The sequence below is a fragment of the Syngnathus floridae genome, chromosome 10 (genome assembly GCF_059516105.1).
Source record: "Syngnathus floridae isolate MCC-2025c chromosome 10, RoL_Sflo_1.0, whole genome shotgun sequence".
Classification (NCBI taxonomy): domain Eukaryota; kingdom Metazoa; phylum Chordata; class Actinopteri; order Syngnathiformes; family Syngnathidae; genus Syngnathus; species Syngnathus floridae.
In genome coordinates, this window is record NC_142422.1 from 14,262,347 (window position 1) to 14,287,336 (window position 24,990).

Below are 24,990 nucleotides of genomic sequence, written 5' to 3' on the forward strand. Positions count from 1 at the left end.
ATGTGGAGTTGCAAAAGTCAAGAAAGGTGGTCATTCATCCGGCCTGCCCGTGAGGCCGTCACATCACGCCTCCTCCTGAAAACCCGCCGTCCCGCCCACCGCCGCTCTCACAAGTGCTGGCTCGCTGGCTCAGCCACCTCTGCTCTTCATCTTCAGCAGCTGTGCCTTGCTCATGGGGTAAGTACGTGGCTTTTTTGCCCTGTGAGCAGCGAGGCTATGGGACTTTTCCTTTTCTGCTCAGCCGTCTCCTTGCGAGATCTGTCCAGGGTCTACGCAGCCTCTAGCGTCTAGCCCAAAGTTAGCAGGGCTCAGCTACAACTCACTGGAAAGCAAATACTTTTAAATTTCCCAAATAGTGTTGGGTGGTCGTCTGAACTTTGATTGAATGATGGATTTATTTCGAAAAGCCTGATAGTTGAAGCCCGATTGGCTCCTGTGCTGCAGTCGAGAGCAGATTGGCGAGCTGCTTGTGGACAAACAAATCAGAGTTGATGGCGTTGCCTTCTTCTGTAGTCCAAGGTAGCTTAGCTAAAAGCCCACTAAGGAGGCAACGCCAGCAGTAAGACAGCTCGGATAGCGTCATCCGCCATGGGCACACTGAGCTCCCTCCATTTCACACAAAAGCCTATGGAAGTTGTCAGAGTGCTTGAAAAGCCCGTTTGTGTACGGCCGAGCGTACATGCCTTCACCAAAGAGGGCGATTTCCACGCTGGTTTGGCGGCGGAACATTAGAGTTGTGCGCGAGAGCAGCTGACTGCCTCATGCCGCCGCCACCGCAGAACTTGGGGCCTCCCGCTGACAAGCCTGTAGGCTTCTGCAAAAATCGGTAGCGCTTGACTTGAGTGTTTTGGCCAAATCAAATGCACTGACTTCCTTTCTCTCTTTGTGCCTTCAGATTTGGGGAAAGAGACGACATGTCTGTTCGTCACAATCACGAGGTGAGGTGGGCCTACTATGTGTCACGTGCCACACGTCACGTGCCATGTGTCAAACGTGTTTCTCAAATCTCTGTGGATTTCATGTCTAGATGAGTGTGGTGCTGAGGCTCTCGCACCTTCCTCTGGTTCGTTCGGCGCTGAGCTCGGTGACTTCTGCATACTCGGAGGTCAAAGGTCGCTACCCTCTACTGGGATTGGTGGGCAACGCGGCGGAGGCAGGTGTCCGGAATGCCTCCGTGGTGGCCTTGAGCGGCGCCACGCCCCTGGTGCAGACCCTCTGGCCTCAGAGTGCGTACGCCGCCGCCGCCAACAACCAACAATGCCGCCGCTAGCCATGCCGCCGATACTTGGCCAATGTGGCATGGCCGTCCCATGCTATGTCATGTGTGTCTTTTTCTGCCCCGCAGTCGAGGCGGCCAACAGCTTTGCTTTGGTAGGTCTGGATCAGCTGGAGAGGAAATTTCCCGTCCTGAACCGCTCCACCGATGAGGTTGCCATCTTGTTTCCTCTTCTTGTGATTGAGAAAGCGCCTCCGTTGTGATTGGGGCTTAGAGAATCATCCGAAAGGGAGGGGCATGCCGTCGCTTGGATTGGGGCTGAACGACAGTGGCCAACACCCTCTAGGCCTGTTCCAAAAAGAACTCAGCCCTCATGCCGTGCAAGTGATTGTTGAAATTGGAGCCTAGCAGAGATTCAGGCAGCCGTCCCCTTGGGAGTTTGGCTGCACGAGGCGCACATTTGTCCAGCGGCCATGTTGTTTCGTCATCAACGACATGAAAAACGATTTGGCTAAATGACACGGGAAACAGATGCCGTCGCATAATGGCTGTTGCCCTATGACGGTCTGCTTTGTCATGTGATTATGTAACATGTGGCGCGTCCCCATCCAGGTGGTGGGTCACCTGAAGGATGCCTTCTTCCTAACGCTGGACGACATGCAGCTGTGGATGCTGGATGGGCTGGAGCAGATGGAGCGCCTGTCTCACACCGCCCGGGCGGCGGTGAGGCAGTTACAGGACTCGCAGGTGGGACGCGCCGCCTCGTCAGGTTTGGATGACGTGCTCAGCCGCCTGGAGAGTGCCGCTGCCTACTACATGCCACTGCCGCCCACGTTGCGTGAGTAGCAAGCTCCCACTTTTGTGGCGAGTGGAGGTCGTAACGGTGCTTTGTGACGTGTGCCGTCTTGAGGTCGTGAGTGGGAGATGCGGGTTCAGGAGTACGAGGACGAAGATGACAGCGATGAGCCCGGCCCGTGGACCCGCGTGCGCAGCCTCCTTCTCAGTATCAGTCTGCAGCTTTACCACCGCATGGTCAAGGTCGGAGAACAGCTGGAGGACGCCACCGGAGCCCTGGGGGACACCGTCCGAACCGTATGTGGCAAGCTGAGGACAACGCTGGACTTTGATCGCAACTTATGACTTGAATTTTCTCTGTGAACACGCTCTGACATGGACGGGAATCCCACCATTTTGTTCACTGCAGGTGGGGCTGGCGGCCATCCTAGATCTGTTGGGGGAGCTGCTGCGGAACCTGCGGAGCTTGCTGGTGGCGCTGGTATACCGGGCCGAGAGCCTGCGGGAAACGAGCCTGGGTCACGTTCGGAAGCAGGCCGTCGCGCTGGCGGAGCTGCGCCCGGTGCGGCAAGTCCGAGAGCTCCCGCTTCAGGTGCGCCGTCTCCTGGGGGACCTTCAGGAGCTCTCCAAGATCCTCCTGCAACTTGTCATCAACGCCACACCACTGTACGACTTGGTGAGTCTGCTTTGTCCTGGCCAATCGGAGCTGACGCCTTTCAAACGGGTCTCGGCACGATCTTTGAACGGTGCATGTTCAAAGGGGCATGTGGGCGGCATCTTCTCAAGTGCTGACTTGAGAAGCACACTTTCAGATGCGTTGGATCATCTCATTTGTGACACACGGCTGCATGTTTTCAGAATATCTGGGCTGATTTTGTTGTCACGCTGGAGGCATGTTCCCAGGTGTTGCGTGTTGCTGGGTTCCTCTTGATAAGCGAGGCCGTGTTTCCCATATGTGTGGTGCATCAGCTCCAGCGACCGTCCGACAAGGAGGTGGAAGACTTCCTGAACCAGGAGGACTTGCGTGCGGACAGCTCGTCCCGCCGCAGCTCGGCCAATAGCCTGTTCCTGAAGGCCATGGACGGTCGTCCTCGCCGGCGCAAGAGTCTCTATTCCAGGGCTGCCCGTAGCCCGGGCCCCGACCCCCCTACTGCTTCCGGTCGGCGCTCCAGCCTGAAGCAGGAGCCGGAGGCAGATGGTTCCTCAATGCCTTCCGATGGCGCTACCCGCCGCCCCTCCGCCGCTGAGCTCATCCTCACGCCGCTCAAGCAGTTTGTGTCGCAGAGCCAAAAGGCCTTTGAGTACCTCAACCCCAACTCGGCGGAAGAGGCCATCAACAGTGCCAGCGACTGATGGGTTGTCCCCGTCGCTACACGCCCCCCCCCCCCAAAGTAACCAAAGTAACCGTGGCAACCGTGCTTCCCTCTGCTCTCGCTTGAACGCCCGTAGCGCCTGACGTCGGTGCCGCTAACGCCTGCTACACACTTGCGGATCTTTCAAAGAGCCCCGTTGTGTTGGTGTGTGCGTGTTTGCCTGGCCGTGTCAGGCTTCCTTCAAGTCTGATGCACGCACTTGCCTTGCTAACAGCTAAGCCACCAGGAATCACTGTGACAGCCGCTATTGCTGATTATTTGTAGTGTTTCTGTGTCCGCAACATCCCCCAATAAAGCTTGTCATACCTTCATCGTGGGACTGCTCCAACCAATCAGCTTTCAGCAATGTCTGAAATGTGCTGGAAGCATATTTGAAGGCTGATTCACCCCTCTTGAGGTCCATTTAGACAGTCGTGTTGCTGCCGTGTTTCTTTGAACCGCCTTTTGGGCCTGTTTGATTTTCACGCAGCTCACGCGTCAAATAATTTATTTGCATTGGAACGTTCTTTTCATTTGTTGTTTGCACAAGCCGATGCAAAATCAGACGTCATCACCCTCCGCTCCCTTAGAAAAAGCTTTGTGTACAGGTTGACAGTTCGGCGATGGGAGTTCACGTCCGGAGGGCGTCCCTCCGCTCGTCCTCGCTCGAGTCGCTGATCCATGCGCATGCCAACCCACACACACACACACACACACACACACACACACACACACACACACACACACACACACACACACACACACACACACACACACACACACACACACACACACACACACACAGACACACACACACACACACACACACACACACACGCACACACGCACCACACACACACACACACACACACACACACACACACACAACAGGAGAACGTTTAAAGCCTTCTCAGCATTTCCACTTTGGGTTTTTGATTTTTTTTTCTTTTTCGCTTTTTTCTCATGCAATCCATGTTTGAGCGTTTGGCATTTGTTGCTATATTTTGCTGGTTTCTTGTTCTGCTGTTTTGTTGCTCACTCACAGCTCCTCCTGGCTATCTTCCCAGAAGCTGGCCGGTCGCACGCACACGTCACACACCCTTCCCATGCTCTTGAAGCACGCCTTACAAAACAGGCCTGCAAACATAAAAGCTACATTCAAAATTCCCTCGTAACCAACGTCGGAGACTTTTGCAAATAGTGCGTGTAGGCTAGTTGTGGATGTCGGCCGCTCCGCGGGACAGCAACTTTGGAGTTTGTCCTACCTGGACATTGCGAGACGTCGCAGACGAACGGTGCAAAGCCCGACCTCTCACCGCAGGCCACGCACATTTGAGACAGGTAAGCTATGCCCCCTGGCAGCCTGGCAGACACATGGATTGACACTTGATTGACATCGTCACGCAAGACAGGTGTGGATTGGCTTCATCAAAGCGCTGCTGCCAAATTTTTGAGAGAGGACGCCTGCGTGGGACCTTAGTGGAAGAGCCAATGCACTTTGGGTTTGTTATACGGTCATGCTATAAAGCAGGGGTGGGCAATTCCGCTCGAGAACTGGAATTGCCCACGCCTATAATAAAGGCTTCGGGTGGGGCCTTCATTGCACAATAAAAAAGATAATTTCCCCCACTGCAGCTCAGCCTAAACCTCCCGTCTGAACAAAGACGCACCGTCGCAAGAGGCCCTGGAGACGGCCGCACGGCTCAGGCCTTCTCGCTCGCGTCCTGGCTGCCGCCCTGACCAGGGCTCTCGCCGTTGCCCGCCGCTCGTCCAGGATATGCTGGTGCAAGAAGTGGACGCGCGCCTGGCAGAGCAGGAGGTCAATGGAAGGTCAGCGGACATCCGGTCCGTCGGGTGTCAAATGACATGTCTTTTGACGTGCACATTTACCTTCTCTGTGTCGGGGTGGAAGTAAGCGCAGATAAGGCGTCGTGATCGCCGCACTATCCCCCCGGCGAGTGTCACCACGAGGGCTGCGCCCAACAGGAAGCCTGTGAGCAGATCCGAGCGGCTCGAGTTGCCGGAGACCACTTCCACCGACGCCAGCGGCCTACCTAAGATGAAGCAGGCAGAGCGATCTGGTTCCGCCGGCGCCGGCAGGCACTTGCCGCTGATGACCGTGACGTTACCCGCCTGCAGCATGTTGAAGGACGCCGTCAAGTCACGCATGACATCGGCCACGAAGCCCGAGCCATCCACCTGGACCAACACCATCACCGGAGCTGCAGGCCCACATCAACAATCAATCATCCTGAGGTCAGAGCTCGACACAAGTTTCCCGGCCGCCAGCCGCTGGCCCCAACGAGCACAACGAGCGTTAGTTGGCAGGTGCCTGCTTCCATTGGATTTTGGTCTCACCAGTCATCTCTATTGTCAGGCAAATAAAAAAACTCGGGGCCAGACAATATTGGGGCAAACCTTTGAGGAGCTGTGCAGGAGAGGTGGCGGGTGTCTTTTTCTTTTTTTTAGAGAAAATCTCCAGCTCTGTAGGATCCCTCTGGAATGACTCAATTATAGATCCAGTTCCCAAGACTAGAACTCAGAAAACGCTAAATGACTTTCAGCCAGTTGCTCTGACGTCCCCCCTAGTCATGAAATAATTTTAGCATATAATGCAAAATCCTTTTTTGCTTTTATATTCATTTTCTTGTGTATTTGGACTCTCAAAGAGTGTAGAAAAGTGTAATATATCCCTCCAGGTGCTGCAGAGATACTTTTATGATCTGTTTGAGGGTTATTTTTTTCTCCGTCCAGTTTTCTGTTTTCTATTACCATTTTTTCTGGACTATATTTTCGTAGTTTGGCCCGGGGTGCGACTTATAATCAAGAGCAACTTATAAGTGAAATCCATCCATCCATCTTCCGCTTATCTGGGGTCGGGTCGCGGGGGCAGCAGCTTCAGGAGGGACTCCCAGAGTTCCCTCTCCCCAGTCACTTCATCCAGCTCATCCCGGGGGATCCCAAGGCGTTCCCAGGCCAGCTGAGAGACATAGTCTCTCCAGCGCGTCCTGGGTCGTCCCCGGTCGTCCCCGGGGTCTCCTACCGGTGGGACATGCCCGGAACACCTCCCCAGGGAGGTGTCCAGGAGGCATCCTGATGAGATGCCCGAGCCACCTCATCTGGCTCCTCTCAACGTGGAGGAGTAGCGACTCTACTCCGAGTCTCTCCCGGATGACCGAGCTTCTCACCCTCTCTCTAAGGGAGAGCCCGGACATCCTGCAGAGAAAACTCATTTTGGCCGCTTGTATCCGGGATCTCGTTCTTTCGGTCACGACCCATAGCTCGTGACCATAGGTGAGGGTTGGAGTGTAAATCGACCGGTAAATTGAGAGCTTTGCCTTTTGGCTCAGCTCTCTCTTCACCACGACGGACCGGTACAGAGTCCGCATTACTGCCGACGCTGCACCGATCCGCCTGTCGATCTCGCGCTCCATCGTCCCCTCATTCGTGAACAAGACTCCAAGATACTTGAACTCCTCCACTTGGGACAGGATCTCATCTCCGATCCGAAGAGGGCATTCCACCCTTTTCCGACCAAGGACCATGGACTCGGATTTGGAGTTGCTGACCCTCATCCTTGACCGCTTCCCACTTGGCTGCGAACCGCTCCAGTGAGAGCTGGAGATCACGGCCTGAAGAAGCCAACAGCACCACGTCATCTGCAAAAAGCAGAGACGCAATGCTGAGGTCCCCAAACTGGACCCCCTCAATGCCTCGGCTACGCCTAGAAATTCTGTCCATAAAAATTATAAACAGAATCGGTGACAAAGGTCAGCCTTGGCGGAGTCCAACCCTCACTGGGAACAAATCTGATTTACTGCCGGAAATGCGGACCAAACTCTGGCATCGGTGATACAGGGACCGAACCGCCCTTATCAGTTGGCTCGGCACCCCGTACTCCCGAAGCACCCTCCACAGAACCTCCCGAGGGACACGGTCGAACGCCTTCTCCAAGTCCACAAAACACACGTGGACTGGTTGGGCGAACTCCCATGCACCCTCGAGGATCCTGCCGAGGGTGGAGAGCCGGTCCACTGTTCCACGGGCAGGACGAAAGCCACACTGCTCCTCTAGAATCCGAGGTTCGACCACCCGACGGACCCTCCTCTCCAGCACCCCTGAATAGACCTTACCAGGGAGGCTGGGGAATGTGATTCCCTTGTACTTGGAACACACCCTCCAGTCCCCCTTCTTAAAGAGGGGAACCACCACCCCAGTCTGCCAATCCAGAGTCACTGTCCTCGATGTCCACGCAATGTGGTAGAGGCGTGTCAGCCATGACAGCCCCACAACATCCAGAGCCTTTAAGAACTCCGGGCGGATCTCATCCACCCCCGGGGCCTTGCCACCGAGGAGTTTTGTAACTACCCCAGTGACTTCGACCCCAGAGATTGGAGAGTCCGCCTCAGAATCTCCAGGCCCTGCTTCCTCAATGGAAGGCGTGTAGGTGGAATTGAGGAGGTCTTCGAAGTATTCTCCCCACCGATTCACGTCCCGAGTCGAGGTCAGGAGTATGCCATCCCCACTGTAAACAGTGTTGACGTTGCACTGCTTCCCCCTCCTGAGACGCCGGATGGTGGACCAGAATTTCTTCGAAGCCGTCTGGAAGTCATTCTCCATGGCTTCACCAAACTCCTACCACGCCCGGGTTTTTGCCTCAGCAACCGCCGAAGCCGCGTTCCTGTCAGCTGCCTCCGGAGTCCCGCAGGCCAAAACGGCCCGATAGGACTCCTTCTTCAGCTTGACAGCATCCCTTACCGCCGGTGTCCACCAGCTGGTTCGGGGATTGCCGCCACGACAGGCACCAACGACCTTACGGCCACAATTCCGGTCGGCCGCCTCAACAATGGAAGCGCGGAACATGGTCCACTCAGACTCAATGTCCCTTGCCTCCCCCGGGACGTGGGAAAAGCTCTGCCGGAGGTGGGAGTTGAAGCTCTTCCTGACAGGGGATTCTGCCAGACATTCCCAGCAGACCCTCACAGAGCGGTTGGGTCTGCCAGGTCGGACCGGCCTCTTCCCCCACCATCGGAGCCAATCCACAACCAGGTGGTGATCAGTTTACAGCTCTGCCCCTCTCTTTGCCCGAGTGTCCAAAACATGCGGCCGCAAATCTAACGACACGACTACAAAGTCGATCATCGAACTACGGCCTAGGGTGTCCTGGTGCCAAGTGCACACATGGACACCCTTATGCTTGAACATGGTGTTCATTATAGAAAATCCGTGTCGAGCACAGAAGTCCAATAATAGAACACCGGTTGGGTTCAGATCGGGGCGGGCGTTCCTCCCAATCACGCCCTTCCAGGTGTCACTGTCACTGCCACGTGAGCATTAAAGTCACCCAGTAGAACAATGGAGTCCCCAGAAGGAGCGCTCTCCAGCTCTTCCTCCAGGGACCCCAAAAAGGGTGAGTTGCTGTTTGGTGCATAGACACAAACAACAGTCAGGACCCGTCCCCCCACCCGAAGGCGGAGAGAGGCTACCCTCTCGTTCATCGGGGTGAACCCCAATGTACAGGCGCCCAGCTGTGTGTGGAGGCAAGTCCGACTATATCTAGTCGGAACTTTTCTGCCTCACACACACCAGTTCGGGCTCCTTTCCAGCCAGAGAGGTGACAGTCCATGTCCCAAGAGCCAGCTTCTGCAGCCGGGGATGCACCCGACCCCTTTGGCCCCTCCCACAGGTGGTGAGCCCATGGAAAGGGGGACCTAACCCTAACCCGTACGCACGTACGTATGTATGTAATATGTATGTAGTACGTATGTATGCATGTATGTATGTATGTATGTATGTATGTATGTATATGTATGTATGTATGCATGCATATGTATGCATGTATGTATGCATGCATATGTATGCATGTATGCATGTATGCATCCATCTATCCATTTATGTATTAATTAATTAATTAATTAAATTTTACTGCACAACGTTATGATTGTGTAATTGAACGCAGCTCCTGCCCATCTTGTGTGATGTTTTTAAATGAATGGTGACTTTCTGTGTCGTTCTGCTGTTGCAAAACAAATTGCCTCAGGAGGATAATAAAGTTTCTGAAGTCTGAAGTCTGAGCAGCCACCTCAAGATTCTCTCGGAATGCCAGTCTTCAAGTCCTCCCCCAAATCTCTTTGATCTCACATTAGAGCAACAAGAACAGAGAATGTCCACGTCAGCTCAGGCCTTCTCAAGAAAAGACTCGCTTTGCTTTGCGTTTGACATGCTCACTTAGCAACGTGGCCCAAAAACAGACCACTCTTGGACCCGAGTGCATGAGTGAATTGCAAGTTTGCCTTTCTGCTCATTCCCCTTGAAGTCATTGGGTCTCTGCAAACGTCAGGTTCCTCCTATTTCCTATATGCAACAATCGGAGCATGCAGGGACCCCAAGACCGTAGTTAGCAATATCGTAGTTAGCGTCATGATGGCAACTGAAAAATGGTTTTGTTAGCGTAACATGTTACCGTCCTCACCTCGGGCCACCACGCCGCCCCGGACCTGCTGGTTGACCTGATCCAGTAGCCAGAACACTAAGAAGTCTAGAGCCACAAGAACCGCCGACATCAGCGTGTGCCTTAACACCCAGGCCACACCCAGCAGCACCGCTCGATACTCGCTGCTTGTCAGCCGCAGCGACACTGAAACAAAATGAGCGGAATTGACGGGCGGAAGCGATGGGTGGAAGCGACACATAGAAGCGACAGGCGGAAGCGATGGGCAGAAGCGACGGGCGGAAGCGATGGGCGGAAGCGATGGGCGGAAGTGACGCACGTTAGCGACAAGCGGAAGCGACAGGCGGAAGCGACAGGTGGAAGCAACAGGCGGAAGTGACGGCGGAAGTGACGGCGGAAGTGACGGCGGAAGTGATGGTTGTGTGACATGGCTGACTTGAATGATGTCTACTCACGTGGCCTAATGTAGAACTGTGCCTCTCTGCGTGTTATTGGCAGGATGGAGGCCCCACCCGCTGAGCTCACTCGACGGTCCAATTCTACTAACTGAGCGCTGATGTAAACGTTGTCGAAATTCAAGCTTGTCAAGTACCTGTGCTGGTACCACACTGCCCTGCGCACACACGTATAGCAACTGCTAGCTACTGTCTTCACACGCACGCACAGACATGCACAAAAATATAGACATTTACACAAACACAGTTTTCACAAAACTGTGGGTGTGGCTTGCACAGCAAAGGGCTGGGTCACCTGATCAGGGAGCAGGTGAGGAACACAAGCCCCGCCCACACCAGCGGTCCTCTGAGCTTGGCAAAGACCTTGAGTTCCCGGGTCAGCTGGTCCAGGATATCCTGAGCCGTCTCGTGCAGCGAGCGGCTCACGTTGACGTCCGCCTTGAAGTCCGCCGACACCGACAAGTCAAAGTCGAATTGGCTTTGCATTTGGTGGAAGGCGGCCATGGCGGCTAAATATGTGAGGGGGAGTCAGTGGCAGGGCTGGGAAACGCCCTCAAAGGGCGGCTGCTGGACTTACGCTCGGTCAGGTGCTGCTTGAGTTGGCTGGAGACGTACTTTGGGACACTGCAGAACAGCGTGGTGACTAAAAGACATCCAAGCAGGGGCACACGATGAGACCGGAACAAATTGTTTCACACCCGTTGCCTTCTGCCTTGGGCTCTTTTCTGTCCCGATAGCGAGCTCCCTTTCTGTGCCGCGATAACCTTTGCTCGGATCCAGCAATGTTATGGGGGACTTTGGAATGCTATGTTGTGTTGTGTTGTGTTGTGTTGTGTTCTGTTGTTGTGTTGTGATGTGATGTGATGTGATGTGATGTGATGTGATGCCATGCCATGCCATGCCATGCCATGCCATGCCATGCCATGCCATGCCATGCCATGCCATGCCATGTTATGCCATGTTATGCCATGTTATGCCATGTTATGCCATGTTATGCCATGTTATGCCATGTTACGTTCCATTACGTTACGCCACACCACGGTAAGCCATGCTTTAGCCCGTGCACCGCCTCCTCTCCTTTGACAAATGCACAAAAGGGATTTGGGGAGATGCTCAATGAGAAAACGTACCTTTGGCCACATCGCAGAGGTGCATGAAGCCGCTGATGATGTTGCACATGAACTTAAAGTCGCCCAGCTGACGGATGCAATCGGTTTGGGCTCGCATGAAGGTGGCACGACACTTCCTGTACGGCAAACCCAGTTTGGCGTTGCACACGTCTCCGATGTCCACCAGGAAATGAAGAATATTCTTCAGGGTGCGAGCTAGGAGGACCAAGACTCAACCTGAAGACACTCCGCTTCCTCTCTCTCACACACAAGTGCAACACAATGACACGGGCAAATGGTGGCGCTCTCACCAATTTGGCGGACGCCGTCACTCAGCGAGCGAATCAGTTTGTTGACTCTGGTGGACATGGTGGCGGCGTTCCTGCCGATATGGCGGATATGCTCCAGTGCACCTGCGAGGCCACGCACACATAGGAAAGGCTTTGTTCTCTCTGAGCTGTTGCTATGCTAGGCTGTGATGTTGGAAGGAAGTGGGTGTCTTACCCATAAGGGGCGTAGCTGCATTCCTCATTAACTGTTGCGTCTGATTAGCCGCCAACTCGGCGGCGCAAATCAGGCTGGCAGCGGCTCGCTCCGAATTTTCCATTGTGTTGGCCACCGGGCCCGACACCAGTACTGATGTGCTTGCCAGCAGCAAGAAGTTTCGCCCATGAGCTACACACACGAACACACACACAATCACCAAAGTGCACTCACACATATAGACTCACACACACACACACACACACACACACACACACACACACACACACACACACACACACACACACACACACACACACACACACACACACACATGCGCGCGCACACACACACACACACACACACACACACACACACACACACACACACTCACACACACACACGGCGGTCAGGCGACGGACCTGAGCAGAGCAACGGCAGCATGAGGCCGACAGTGGCGCGCACGCGCACGGACATCCCCATTCCAAAGGCGGCGGCGCCGGCCACGCCCAGCGTGCCGTACACACACGTCCACAGCGGCGCACCTTCCAGGAAGAGCGCCGTGGCGCCGTAGCAGGAGGCCAGCACCAGCCCCACTCCGAAGGCCAGCAGGCTCCGCCCCGCCGCATGCAGCTCGCCTCGCAACTTCCTGCGCTGCCGCAACCCGGGCGAAGACATCGACGATAGGGATGGAGGCCTTTGGCGGGAAAAAATGTTAGTGTCAAATTTCTCTGTCTCCTCAAAGCTTCGTAATAGTACTTCAGATCCGCGAGGAGGAGGTATGTCAGATGCTCCGGGGACAGAAGGTCAGGAAGGCACCAGGCCCAGACGGCGTGTCCCCCTCCTGCCTGAAAGTCTGTGCTGAACAGCTGGCACCCACCTTTACACGGATCTTCAACCGTTCCCTGAAGCTGTGTGAGGTGCCCTCGTGCTTCAAAAGCTCCATCATCGTACCGGTGGCTAAGAAGCCTGCCATCACATTATTGAATGATTACAGACCCATTGCCCTGACATATTTGGTCATGAAATCCTTTGAGAGGCTCGTGTTGAGCCACCTGAAGGACATCACAGGCCCCCTGCTCGACCCCCTGCCGGTTTGCCTCAGTGGATGATGCAGTCAACATGGGACTGCACTACATCCTGCGCCAACTAGAAACCCCAGGGTCGTACACCAGGATCCTGTTTGTGGACTTCAGCTCAGCATTCAACACCATCACTCCCAATATCCTTCACCAGAAGCTCACCCACTTCGCGGTGCCTGCCTCCACCTGTCAGTGGATCACCAGCTTCCTGACCAACAGGAGACAGCATGTGAGGCTGGGGACCATCACATCCAACAGCTGGACCACCAGCACCGGCGCCCCCCAGGGGTGTATACTCTCCCCACTGCTCTTCCCTTTCTACCCCAACGATTGCTCTTCGAGCGACTCTTCTCTGAAGCTCCTGAAGTATGCGGACAACACCACTCTCATCGGACTGATCCGGGACGGTGACGAGACTGCATACAGACAGGAGGCGGAGCGGTTTGTCCACTGGTGCAGCCAAAGCCACCTGGAGCTGAACCCACTCAAGACTGTGAAGATGACAGTGGACTTTAGGAGAGACCCTTCGCCACTTCCACCCCTCACCATCCTCAGTAATGCTATTCCCACCACAGACACCTTCAAGTTCCTGGGATCCACAATCCCCCTGGGACCTGAAATGGACCGGCAACATAGACTCTGTCGGGAAGAAGGCCCAGCAGAGGTTGTACTTTCCGAGACAGCTCAGGAAGTTCAACCTGCCACAGGAGCTGGTGAAAACCTTCTACACTGACATCATTCAGTCTATCCTCTGCACCTCCATCACTGTCTGGTTTGGATCGGCCACCAAACAAGACAAGCACAGACTGCAACGGACAATCAGGTCTGCGGAAAAGATAATCGGGACCAACCTCCCTTCTATCCAAGACTTGTACCTGTCCAGGACTGGGAAAAATGCAAGTAACATCTCCGCAGACCCTTCTCACCCAGGACACAGTTTGTTCAAACTCCTCCCCTCCGGACGGCGTTACAGAGCGCTGTACGCCAAAACCAGCAAACACAGACACAGCTTCTTCCCCCAGGCTGTCCCTCTGATGAACTCACCACTCATAGATAGAGACTCAGAGTCATCACTGTGCAATAACATCCTGTTCTCGTCACCTAAATGTTGTTAGTTACCTAAATGTTGTCAGTCACTTAAATGTTGTACAGAGACTGAGATCAACCAGAGTCAAATTCCCTGTTTGACATGCACAAACTTGGTCAATAAATTCTGATTCTGAAAACAAACAGTAGAAAAACAGGAGGACCACGAGGCGTAAAAGACATTTGTCTTCGAGATCAATCTAAAACACCTTCCAGACGACATCAAAAGAAAGGGATTAATTCATAAATGAAGAAAACTAATTCACAACATTCGATGATACTTTCAACCCAGCAAAGCACGACATGGACTGATGGAACCAGGGTAAACAACGTAGCATTGAGGAGATATTCCTTCAGGACAAGAAAGGAAGATGCGTTGGTTTCACGTTGAAGAAAGCCTTATACATACCAACGTACCCACAAAGCATCATCTCTGTAAAATCAGCTGCGTGTCATGGAGCCATAGTGACATTTGAAGAAGGACGAAACAAACCTCTGACCAAGGATGGAACAGTCTTCAGCATTGAGGAACATGAACGACGATACTACGTGAGCACAGCAAATCCAAATGAATAATGTTTTGATGAGTCAATCAGTGACATAACGACAAAAGATATTGTGATGTTATCTTGTGATATCAAAACATGGCATGGAATTTTGGGACATTGATGATCCCGGGGGCCAGATACGGCCCGCTTCATTATTTTATGTGGCCCACGAAGACAAATTGTGCATCAAAGTTGTGTCATTACTAGAATTGCAAATTGTCTTCACTTTCAATAATATTATTTGTTAGAGTTATTTGTCAATTTGTTTTGTAGCTTTTACTGTATATAATATGAGGTGCTCATACATTTATTTGGGTTGACAGTCATAATGGCCCTCTGAAAGAAGCTATGACTACAATGCGGCCCGCGAAAAAAATTAGTTTGACACCCCTGAAACTAGATGCTATAGGTGAGAAAGGGATATTTGTTGGGTATAGTAGGAATAGCCCAGCATATCTGGTCTACAACTCACAGACAGAAAAAGTATCAAAACACAGGCTAGTGAAACTTATCAAAAACATCAGCGTTGACAGTCAAACACAATAGGCGACTGTGATTCAGAAACCATGAACATCAGGTGTACAACCACTGAAACTAGGGTTTGTGAGGATACATCACACAGTGAAGATAACAGAGACTTAACTGAGAACAAGAGATGGATTAACACAGATGCATCACAGCATAATGAGGCAGAAGTGCAACGCCAGAACAAGACTAATTAAGCACTGAGCAGCACCGCTATCCAAAAAAGGAAAAGCAGACTCCAAAATACGATTATGTAACTTATAGCCATATGTGGAATTCCCCAAACCTACAGTGAAGCCCTGAGTCTGATGAGGCAACCAAATGGATGCAAGCAATAAAAGAAGAGATCCAATCACTCCAACAAAATGAAACATTTGAACTGGTCTCTTTACCCAAAGGTAGAAGCACAATAGGGGTGAAATAGGTATGTATGGCTTACATTAAAATACTGTAAGAGGAAAAGTATATAAAACTAGACCAGTGGTTCCCAAAGTGGGCGGTACCGCCCCCCTGGGGGCGGTGGAAAGATCTGGGGGGGCGGTGAGGACGAAATGGGCGGTAGAGGGGTGGTGAGGACAAAGGGGGCGGTAGGGGGGCAGCAGTCCGAAGTCAGAAGTTGAAGGGGGCGGTAGGGGGTCGGCAGTCTGAAGTCGAAGTCAGAAGTTCGAACGTTTGCTTGACGACACGTGCAGTAGGACGAGTCAGTCGACGGGGGGGGAGGGGGGGAGTGGGTGGACGACGATTTGTACACAACATGTGCGGTAGGACGAGTCAGTCGACGGTGGGGGGGGGTGGACGACGATTTGTACACAACATGTGCGGTAGGACGAGTCAGTCGACGGGGGGGGGGGGGGGGGGGGCGCTAGGAATTCACTGGGGAGCCAAGGGGGCGCTAGCCTGAAAAAGTTTGGGAACCACTGCACTAGACAATGCAATTCCTGGAGAAATTGCGTGTGAAGGCGAAGACTATGACTTCTTGGGGAATGCTGGCGAATGATGTTGAAACGAGTTGAATTACTTGAGAAATGTAGAAAACAGAGGTGAAAAACAGAATTTTGGAGATTTGGTGGAATTTCGGAATTTTGGAGAATTTGGTTGAATTTCAAATCTGAAAATGTGGAATTTATGGTAAGTGGGAATTTGGGGAATAGGTAGGAAAAAGATGAAGAGTTGAAAGTTGGAATGGGTTGAAATGGTTGAAAAATGTAGAAATTAGAGTAGATAAACACTTTTTTGAGAATTTGGTTGAATTTCAAATTTGGAAATTTTTGTGAGTTGGAAGATCTAAGATCATCAGTTGAAAGTTGGAATGATTTGAATCGGTTGAAAAATGTAGAAATTAGAGTAGAAAAACAAAATTTTGGAGAATTTGGTTGAATTCCAAATTTAAAAATTTGGAATTTTTCTAAGTTGGAAGTTGTGGAATAGGTAGAAAAAAGATGAACAGTTGAAAGTTGGAATGGGTTGAATCGGTTGAAAAACGTAGAAGTTAGAGTAGAAAAATGAAATTTGGGAGAATTTGGTTGAATTTCAAAATTTTGAATTTTTGGTAGGTGAGAGGTTGTGGAATAGGCAGGCAAAAGATGAACAGTTGAAAGTTGGAATGGGTTGAATCGGTTGAAAAATGCAGAAATTAGAGGTGAAAAACGAAATTTCGTGAAATTTTGTCGAAAATTTAAACGTGAAAACGTGAAATTTTTTGAATTTGGCAATTTTGGGAATGTCGAGAACCATTCCGAATGTGGTTTGAATGTGCCGAATGATGTGAATTTGAAAGTGGAATGACGTAAATGTGAAATGTCGAATCTGCCATTAAGAATGAATGGGGAAAAATTCTCGAATTTTGCGAAATCGGAAAATTTTCGGAACGAGAAAAATGGAAGCGCTCATCTCGTATATTTGGAAATATTAAAATAATCTCATCGTCCATCAAATGGATGTAAATGCTCTGCCTAAACGAAACATGGCAAGAACCCCTGGACTATTTCTCACTCAATCAAACCACCCCTACAGGATACTCTTATTTGGACATCCCACACACTGAGGGGATGGCATCGCAGCTATTTTCAATCAAAACCTCAAACCCCGTGCACTGTCCCACCCCTCTGCCCCATCATTCGAGCATCTGGGTTTTAAACTTCCAGGACATAAACCCCTCATCACTGTTATTATTTACCGCCCCCCCCAAACCAAACCCATCTTTCTTATCTGACCTCTCAGAATTCATCACTGCACTTTTCTCAGTTTCATCATCTTCTTGGTGATTTCAACCTGCACATCGATTCCACAGACTTTAAACATTCACTCAACACATCACCTTAGTGACATGCGGTGAGGGTTGGGGTTGGTGAGGCACTGACTCAGAGTCAGATTATATCCTCCATTTTCAGGGAAAATAAAGCCAAATAGCAACGTGTTAGCACCGAATGTTGTTGGTTGTTTTTCTTTTCTTTTTTTTTTCTTAATTTACTCTCGCATTTACTCGTGTCGTGATTCACGACTTGTGAACTATTAGCCGCAGGCTCACTATCGCCCCCCACCTTTGAGGCAAAGGTACTGGCTGCCTCAAAGCCCGTATTTTCCCGCTGACTGCAAGCACGTGCCCTGAGAGGCACTACCTGTCACTGTCTCAGCCTCCATGATTCTCGTCTCCCGTTGTTATTTGAACAAGAAATACAGCTATTTTGACTATGAAAATGATCCAAATGTATAGGAAACACACCAAAATTGCATTAAAAGCATAGACCACAGGACAGATATTATATTATGTTTTATTATATTATTCATTTTTTAACAACTCGTGGTGACAGCTGAGGAAACCATGTTGAGCCCTTTACCGCCCCTGGTGGCAAGGTGAGGCACTGCCTCACCTGCCTCCCATGAGTGCACGTGCCTGCATCACTTTCACTACCCACAAGCACGGACACACCCTAGACCTGGTCTGCTCCACTGGCCTCCACATCCACAGCATTTCTAGCTCCGACCTCACCATATCTGACCAGCTAGCCATCTTATTTGACATTGACACCCTCATCCCCGAACTAAAACAAAACTGCACAATCATCTTTCGCAACCTCAAGTCCATCTGCCCAGACACTATCCACCTGCACACACTTTCCAGCCTCACCCCCCCTGAAACCCAACCCCCACGGACCTCGTCAACACTTACAGCAACATTCTGTCTACCTCCCTCAACACAGTGGCTCCTCTGAAAACCAAAAACAGTCACTCTTACTCACTCAGCACCCTGGTTCAACCCAGAACTCCATAAACTTAAGAAACAACTCCGACAGCTAGAACGATTATGCAAGAAAACTGGCCTCACGGTCCATGCCCTCACTTACAAAGACCTCATGCATCATTATAAATCAGCCCTTAACAAAGCCCGCTCATCTTACTACTCTGGTATCATCCACTTTGGTCCTTCAAACCCACGTTCCCTGTTTTCAACCATAAATAAACTCCTCAAACCCCATGACAACACTTCATCATCATTCACCCCAGAGAAATATGACACGCTCTTGTCATTTTTCAATTCTAAAATAGAAAACATCTAAGTGGCCGAAATGAGTTTTCTCCGCAGGATATCCGGGCTCTCCCTTAGAGATAGGGTGAGAAGCTCGGTCATCGGGGAGAGACTCGGAGTAGAGAGGAGCCAGATGAGGTGGCTCGGGCATCTCATCCGGATGCCTCCTGGACGGCTCCCTGGGGGAGGTGTTCCGGGCAAGTCCCACCGGTAGGAAATCCCGGGGACGACCCAGGACGCGCTGGAGAGACTATGTCTCTCAGCTGGCCTGGGAACGCCTTGGGATACCCCGAGAAAAGCTGGATGAAGTGGCTGGGGAGAGGGAAGTCTGGGAGTCCCTCCTAAAGCTGCTGCCCCCGCGACCCGACCCCTGATAAGCGGAAGGAGACGGAAGGACGGAAAACATCTACCACGAGCACGCATCCTTCCCCTCCACCACCCCACAACCTGAACCCACATTCTTTTCATCTTCTGTCCCCTGGCTATCAACTTTTCCCCCTATAACCTTTGCTGACCTCTCCAAAATACTGTCCACCATAAAATCGTCTACCTCCCCCCTGGACCCCATGCCATCTCAACTCGTCAGAGACTGCCTCACCCCCATTGCCCCACACAGACATCATCGATTCCTCCCTCACCTCTGGCACAGTCCCCTCACCTCTTAAGCTTCCAGCCATCACTCCTCTCCTCAAAAAAAACGGGCTTGACCCTGAGGACCCCAACAACTACAGACCCATCTCTAATCTCACATTTCTGTCATAACTACTGGAAAGCGCTGTCGCAACTCAACTCAAGACCTACCTCCTCTCAAATAACCTGTATAAAACATTCCAGTCTGGTTTCCGTACACGCCACAGCACTGAAATGGCCCTACTCAAAGTCACAAATGATCTCTTGCTTTCCTCTGACTCTGGCTCTCTCACCATCCTCCTCCTCCTTGACCTCAGTGCTGCCTTTGACACAGTAAACCACTCCATTCTTCTCAACCGCCTAGAATCCATTGGCATCACCAACACCGCCCTCTCCTGGTTCAAATCCTACCTGTCTGCCAGATGTCACAACATCACCATCAACCAACATAAATACCACACCACTCCTGTTGCACATGGATCAGTTCTGGGCCTCATTCTTTTCATTCTGTACATGCTTCCCATTGGAACATCATCCGCCGCCAAGGTCTCAAATTCCACTGTTACGCCAACAATACACAACTCTACATCACCACTAAAACCATCTTCCCTGCCATCCTCTCCACCCTTACTTGCTGCCTCACAGACATCAAAGACTGGATGACTCAAAACTTTTTCAATCTATACAGTAACAAAACAGAGATCATCATCTTTGGTCCTAAATCCAGCCTCTCCACCTACCAGAACTTCACACTCTGTATTGACAGCCACTCTGTCACTCCCTCCCTCCTAGTCAGAAACCTTGGAATTTATATGGACCCCACACTCTCCTTCAAACCACACATCAACCACGTTACCAAAACATCCTTCTTTCACTTACGAAACATTGCACGCCTTCGACCATCTCTTTCCACCACTGTGGCAGAGACATATTATCATGCATTTATCACCTCCAAACTGGACTACTGCAATAGCATCCTGTATGTAACTGTCCTTCAAAAACTACAATATGTTCAAAAGTCTGCCGTCCGACCCTCACCCTCAAAGCCCTCACCCGACCTCACCCGCTCACCCTTCAGACAGCACATCACCCCTGTCCTCCGTCAACGTCACTGGCTTCCCATAAAACAGCGCATACATTTCAAGGTCCTTTTCACCACATACAAGGCCCTAAACAACCTAAGCCCCCTAAATGTCTGCCTCCTGCACCGCCATACCCCCACCCGCCGACTCCGCACTGCTGACGTCAACCTTCTCACCCCCACCACCTCGACCAAATACTGGACCATTGGGGATAGAGCCTTTGCCATTGTTGCCCCCACTCTCTGGAACTCTCTCCCTCTGACCATTTGTAACGCTGACTCCCTCTTCAAACGCCATCTCAAGACCCACCTCTTCAACTCGAATTGCGAATCTACATTACAAATAATGGAAAAAAATGTTATCCATTTCAAGACATAAAACCCTGCCTTTTTTAAGCATTTTTTAATTTGCGCATATTTGTCCAATCGCGCAACTGCAGCGCACCACCGAACACGCAACAGTAGCGCGTCGCCGACCACGCAACTACACCGCGCTGGTCGCATTATTGTGACAGAGCCGTTGCTAAAATTTAGAAAATATTTTTAAAGTCCTGATGTACTTTCCAAAATTTAAGTGGACCTCAGTGCGCAGGGAGCTTAATTTGGTCCGATCGCTCAACCGCAGCGCACCGGGCGCTCACTGTCGCATTGCTTTAAGAGTGTCTTATAGGGTGGCTTTACTGCTCCCACTTGCTTTCTTTGGAGGCATGATTAGGAGTTAATACAATCCTCAAGTAATGAAAATACAATAACAACGGAGTCAGTCGGCATCCGGGCCGCGCGGTCCGGTTTTCTAGGGTCCTCTCGGCTCATCTCGCAAGGTTCGACCTCCGAATTTTGTTCAACAACCGAAGCAAAAAAATCTTGCTTCTTTTTTTTTTTAATTCCGATTTGTTTGAGAACCAGGACATTCGAAAACCGAGGTTTGACTGTAAAATAAATGAGATGCAGCTCACTGACAAGTGCCGCTATTTGAGCTAATTTTAGAACAGTCCTGCGGGCGACTCATGCGGTCCTCACGGGCGACCTGGTGCCCGCGGGCACCGTGTTGGTGATCCCTGCTTTAGATGAACAAAATGGCTTTGAAAAGATACTTTACGGAGGCTACGAAAAAAGGTTCTCCAGCCTTATGGCAGGGGATGCTGTGGTGCTATTATGTTGAAATCCCCAGAGGGGGCACGGAAAGATAACGTCAGAGACTGGGGACAGGGGGTGGAAGGATTGCAGAGCATGAGGTTGGAAGTTAATAAAGTGGCTCTCGTCACATCAAACTACAGTTAAACTCACTGGTATCTTTGATAACACGACATGGTGTCAGAAATCCTGTAGATGTGGCGTGGTAGTGTGGAATGTCTGGTAGAGACAGCCACAAACGGTGGACTCTGTTCTAACTTCTCTTTATGCGCTGGCTGAACATTGCAATTACGGGCAGCTACATGACGAGTTAATTAGAGATAGACTTGTTGTAGGGCTGTTGGATGCCAAGTTGTCAGAACGAATGCAGCTGGATCCTAAGCTGACGCTAGAGAGTGCTACAATCATGGCAAGACAGAGTGAAGAGGTGAAACGGCAACAGTCTGCTCTTCGAGAGCCCAAAGAAACAAATTTGTAGACCGAGTGAGTAAGAGCGGCAATAGGTCAAATTTCAGAGTGCCCAAAAATGCTAACAGCCAGGCTAGGGCACAGAGCGTGCAACAGGAGAGGGGGAGAGGGATCCAGTGCTACAAATGTGGAAGCTCACAGTCCCACTCACCGCGAGAGTGCCCCGCAAATGACGTAACATGCCATTCATGTGGCATGAAGGGACATTACCGCCGCGTGTGCAAGTCTGCTAAGGCTGTCCATGACAGGAGGACGACGAACGCTTTCTTGTTGGCGTGTGATGTGTCCGCTGGTGACCACATCGGGCGGTCAGCACTACGAGCCCATGGTGCTCCGTGGTGTGACCGCGATGATGGAAAAGATGCCCCCACTTCACAGAGGAGGCAAGGTGTGGCTAAACAAATTTTTGGCTCTGATGAGTGGGCAGAGCTGTACACTCGGTGACATGCGCCAGATGTTGTCAGGAGCATGCTCCCTAGTGCAATTGCAGGCAATTGAGGAAGCAGCAGGCACAGCGAGACTGGGGAGGGAGGTGCCCTTGCCACAAGTAGCAGCGCCCCTGTTTGAAAACATTAAATTGACTTTCCCACAACCCACCGATCTGGCCCCCACTATGTTTCCTTATGATGTGAAAATGTCACCTGCACAACATTATGTAACATGTGTGGAGAGTTGGATTGAAGCCACAGATCGCCATCCGGCTCTCACGCACGAGGAAGAGGTGCTCTTCCGAACGGCGCTGGTGGATGGACTTCCGCCAGATGTGAAGAAGAAGCTAATGTCAGATCCTGACATTCTGGTTTGTGCCGAAGAACGATTTAAACGTCATCTTTTGCATCACTGCAGAATGTTCACTGAGTCACAAGCTAAAGTTGAAAACGAGACAGACGCATTATCTAAACAGTTGTTGAAATTACAGTCTAAATCACAGAAAAAGGAAATGCAAATGTCACAGGCTCTTCAGGTGGTGGGGCGCGGAAGGGGCCAGTTCCGGGGCGGATACAGAGGCCGGGGAGGGAGTGCACCTGCTTACCCGGGGAGGGCAACATACAAGCCCCATTCAACAAACGCATGTTTCATCTGCGGCGAAACCTACCACTGGGCAAAAGAATGCCCACAGTATCGACCGCGCGGAGCCACCTGCCCACAAACGCACGGAGGTCAGTACTACCAACATGATGATCTCTGGTGTGGACAATTTGAATAGGGCTGCCCGGGGAGCCAGGAAAGCAGTGGCCCGGCGGAGCCAATGCTTCATGTGACAGTGGAAGGAAAAACCTGTGGAGATGCTGGTGGACACAGGAGCAACTTATTCATCAATAAACACTGCCCTTCCTGTATCCTCACTGTCAAAGAAAACAACAACTTTAGTCGGCTTCTCGGAACAACCACGTACTCTGCCTTTCACCAAACCACTTGAAACTGTGATCACCCGGACAGGGTGTAGACTGTGGCACAAATACATCCATTCCACAGACACTCCGATCAATTTGATGGGAAGGGACTTGCTGTCAGCCGTTCAAGCCAGAATTCTGTGTGGGCCAGAGGGAGTGATTATTCAATTTCCAGATGGCATCAGCATCCAGTGCTCACAGCAGCTACAACAACATGGTCAGTGGCTGATGGCGCCCCTACCGGCAGAAGCAGAAACTGCAACCATCTACTGGGCCAGGCTGGAGCCAGAGACCCCTGCTGGTGGCGGTGTGTTCTCGACCTACCTACTGTGGAAGCCCTGGATCTGCTCGCTGGCGCCATACCACCCACCTGTTGATCCTTTGCATTGCAGTCTATATTATGACCGAAAAAGTGATGATTTGTTTGGAGAAATTGAAGGGCACATGTGGGATCATCCATTTTGATTGGTAAAGAGGGAGTCGCAGCGGCAACTGAATTGACATATGAACAAATGCAGTGGTTCAAAATGACAGAGAAAGGGGTGCCACACATTTCGCTGGCTCTTGCCCCAGGACACGAGGCCAGACAATTGGGCTCAATGGTCAAGCAGTTGTTGCAACAGACAGATTGGCGGAAAACTCACATTCCTAATTTGTACTGGTCTGAGTCTCAGAATGCATACCAAATTAAACAACACAGACACAGGATTGCTGGAGATGATGTTGGTGTCCCGCACACACGGTAGGGAGTTAACTGATCATGAGGACGCTGAAGTAATGCTGGCGGCCTTGCCCAACACACTGTGGTCCCAGGGTCCATTTGATGTCGGGTTTTGTCATTCGGTGGCCCCTATTGATCTCCAAATGGATGAGACGCAGCCTATCAAACGGCCTCAGTATCGTTGGCCGAAAGAGGCGGACCAAGGCATGGAAGACACTCTGTGTGGCCTCTGGGACGCAGGGGTGTTGGAAGTGTCCGACGGCCAAATCACACTCCTTGCTGTGGCATTACCAAACTGGGTGGAGCTTGGGTCAAGGTGGACAGGAGCTTCATTGTGCACTGAGTTTGACAGAACTGAGGAGATTTGATAAAAAATTGAATAATGCGTAGAGCTACAGATAAAAGCATCATAGTCAGAGATTGAACAGATTTGGATAAAACAAATAGGCTAAAACGATAAGAAACAAGAGCGAGATCTGATATTTTGGCTCATCAGGCTTAAGAAGTAGAAGTTGAGTTAGATACATTTTAGAATAGGACATTTGGACTAAAGTGGATTCAGTCAAGAGGAAGAGGGGCATTTTGGCATTTTAACAGGGATTGACAGCAAGGGAGATTGAGGATAGAAGATCTGGACAGCAATGACGTAAATTACATTAAAAACTGCCCATTCTAGGGAGAGGTGCTGGATGGTGTGACAGGCAGGATTTTTAGGAAGAGAAAAAGGGGGGAGTGAGACTTGCCAAGAGGGGCAATAAAGAGAAGCAGACTGAGAAACATATTTAAGCTAGACAACAGGAAAAAGGGGGAGAGCCAAATGATGACGTAAAAATCCAGAGGGAATAGTCGGACCGATCTTTATTGAATTTAATTAGGATAAGTAATAGAGATCGAGTTTGTAGGATAGTTTCTCTAACCAACTTAAACACACCAT

At 51.1% G+C, this 24,990-nt stretch overlaps 2 protein-coding genes across 6 annotated transcripts in view; one reads left to right on the forward strand and one right to left on the reverse strand.

The window, feature by feature from the left end:
• Positions 1-4,183, forward strand: plin6 (perilipin 6). The gene is made up of 8 exons (XM_088386882.1): positions 1-177; positions 896-938; positions 1,028-1,226; positions 1,346-1,428; positions 1,829-2,054; positions 2,127-2,308; positions 2,421-2,687; positions 2,981-4,183. The coding sequence occupies exons 1-8, from the start codon at positions 173-175 to the stop codon at positions 3,362-3,364; spliced, it is 1,389 nt and encodes a 462-aa protein (XP_088243008.1). The 5' UTR covers positions 1-172; the 3' UTR covers positions 3,365-4,183.
• dcst2 (DC-STAMP domain containing 2) overlaps positions 3,857-24,990 on the reverse strand; it is a 24,670-nt gene continuing 3,536 nt past the window's right edge. For 3 of the 5 annotated variants that reach the window (XM_088386872.1, XM_088386871.1, XM_088386873.1), the window contains 14 exons: positions 12,284-12,558; positions 11,883-12,053; positions 11,690-11,791; positions 11,400-11,594; positions 10,847-10,912; positions 10,565-10,778; positions 10,270-10,427; positions 9,836-10,000; positions 5,418-5,585; positions 5,254-5,354; positions 5,034-5,167; positions 4,629-4,726; positions 4,407-4,500; positions 3,857-4,037 (listed from right to left, as the gene is read on the reverse strand). In XM_088386872.1, coding sequence (XP_088242998.1) covers positions 3,995-4,037; positions 4,407-4,500; positions 4,629-4,726; positions 5,034-5,167; positions 5,254-5,354; positions 5,418-5,585; positions 9,836-10,000; positions 10,270-10,427; positions 10,565-10,778; positions 10,847-10,912; positions 11,400-11,594; positions 11,690-11,791; positions 11,883-12,053; positions 12,284-12,558 — 1,984 coding nt within the window. In that variant the 3' untranslated portion in view covers positions 3,857-3,994. The remainder of the gene's footprint in view (positions 4,038-4,406; positions 4,501-4,628; positions 4,727-5,033; positions 5,168-5,253; positions 5,355-5,417; positions 5,586-9,835; positions 10,001-10,269; positions 10,428-10,564; positions 10,779-10,846; positions 10,913-11,399; positions 11,595-11,689; positions 11,792-11,882; positions 12,054-12,283; positions 12,559-24,990) is intronic. The other 2 variants (XM_088386874.1, XM_088386875.1) reach the window with 2 other exon arrangements.

Bases quoted from the DNA above. Each gene is read 5' to 3' on its own strand.
- plin6 (XM_088386882.1), top strand. The intron at 2,309-2,420 runs GTATGTGGCAAG...TGTTCACTGCAG, and splicing joins TGGGGGACACCGTCCGAACC to GTGGGGCTGGCGGCCATCCT. The intron at 2,688-2,980 runs GTGAGTCTGCTT...GTGGTGCATCAG, and splicing joins CCACACCACTGTACGACTTG to CTCCAGCGACCGTCCGACAA.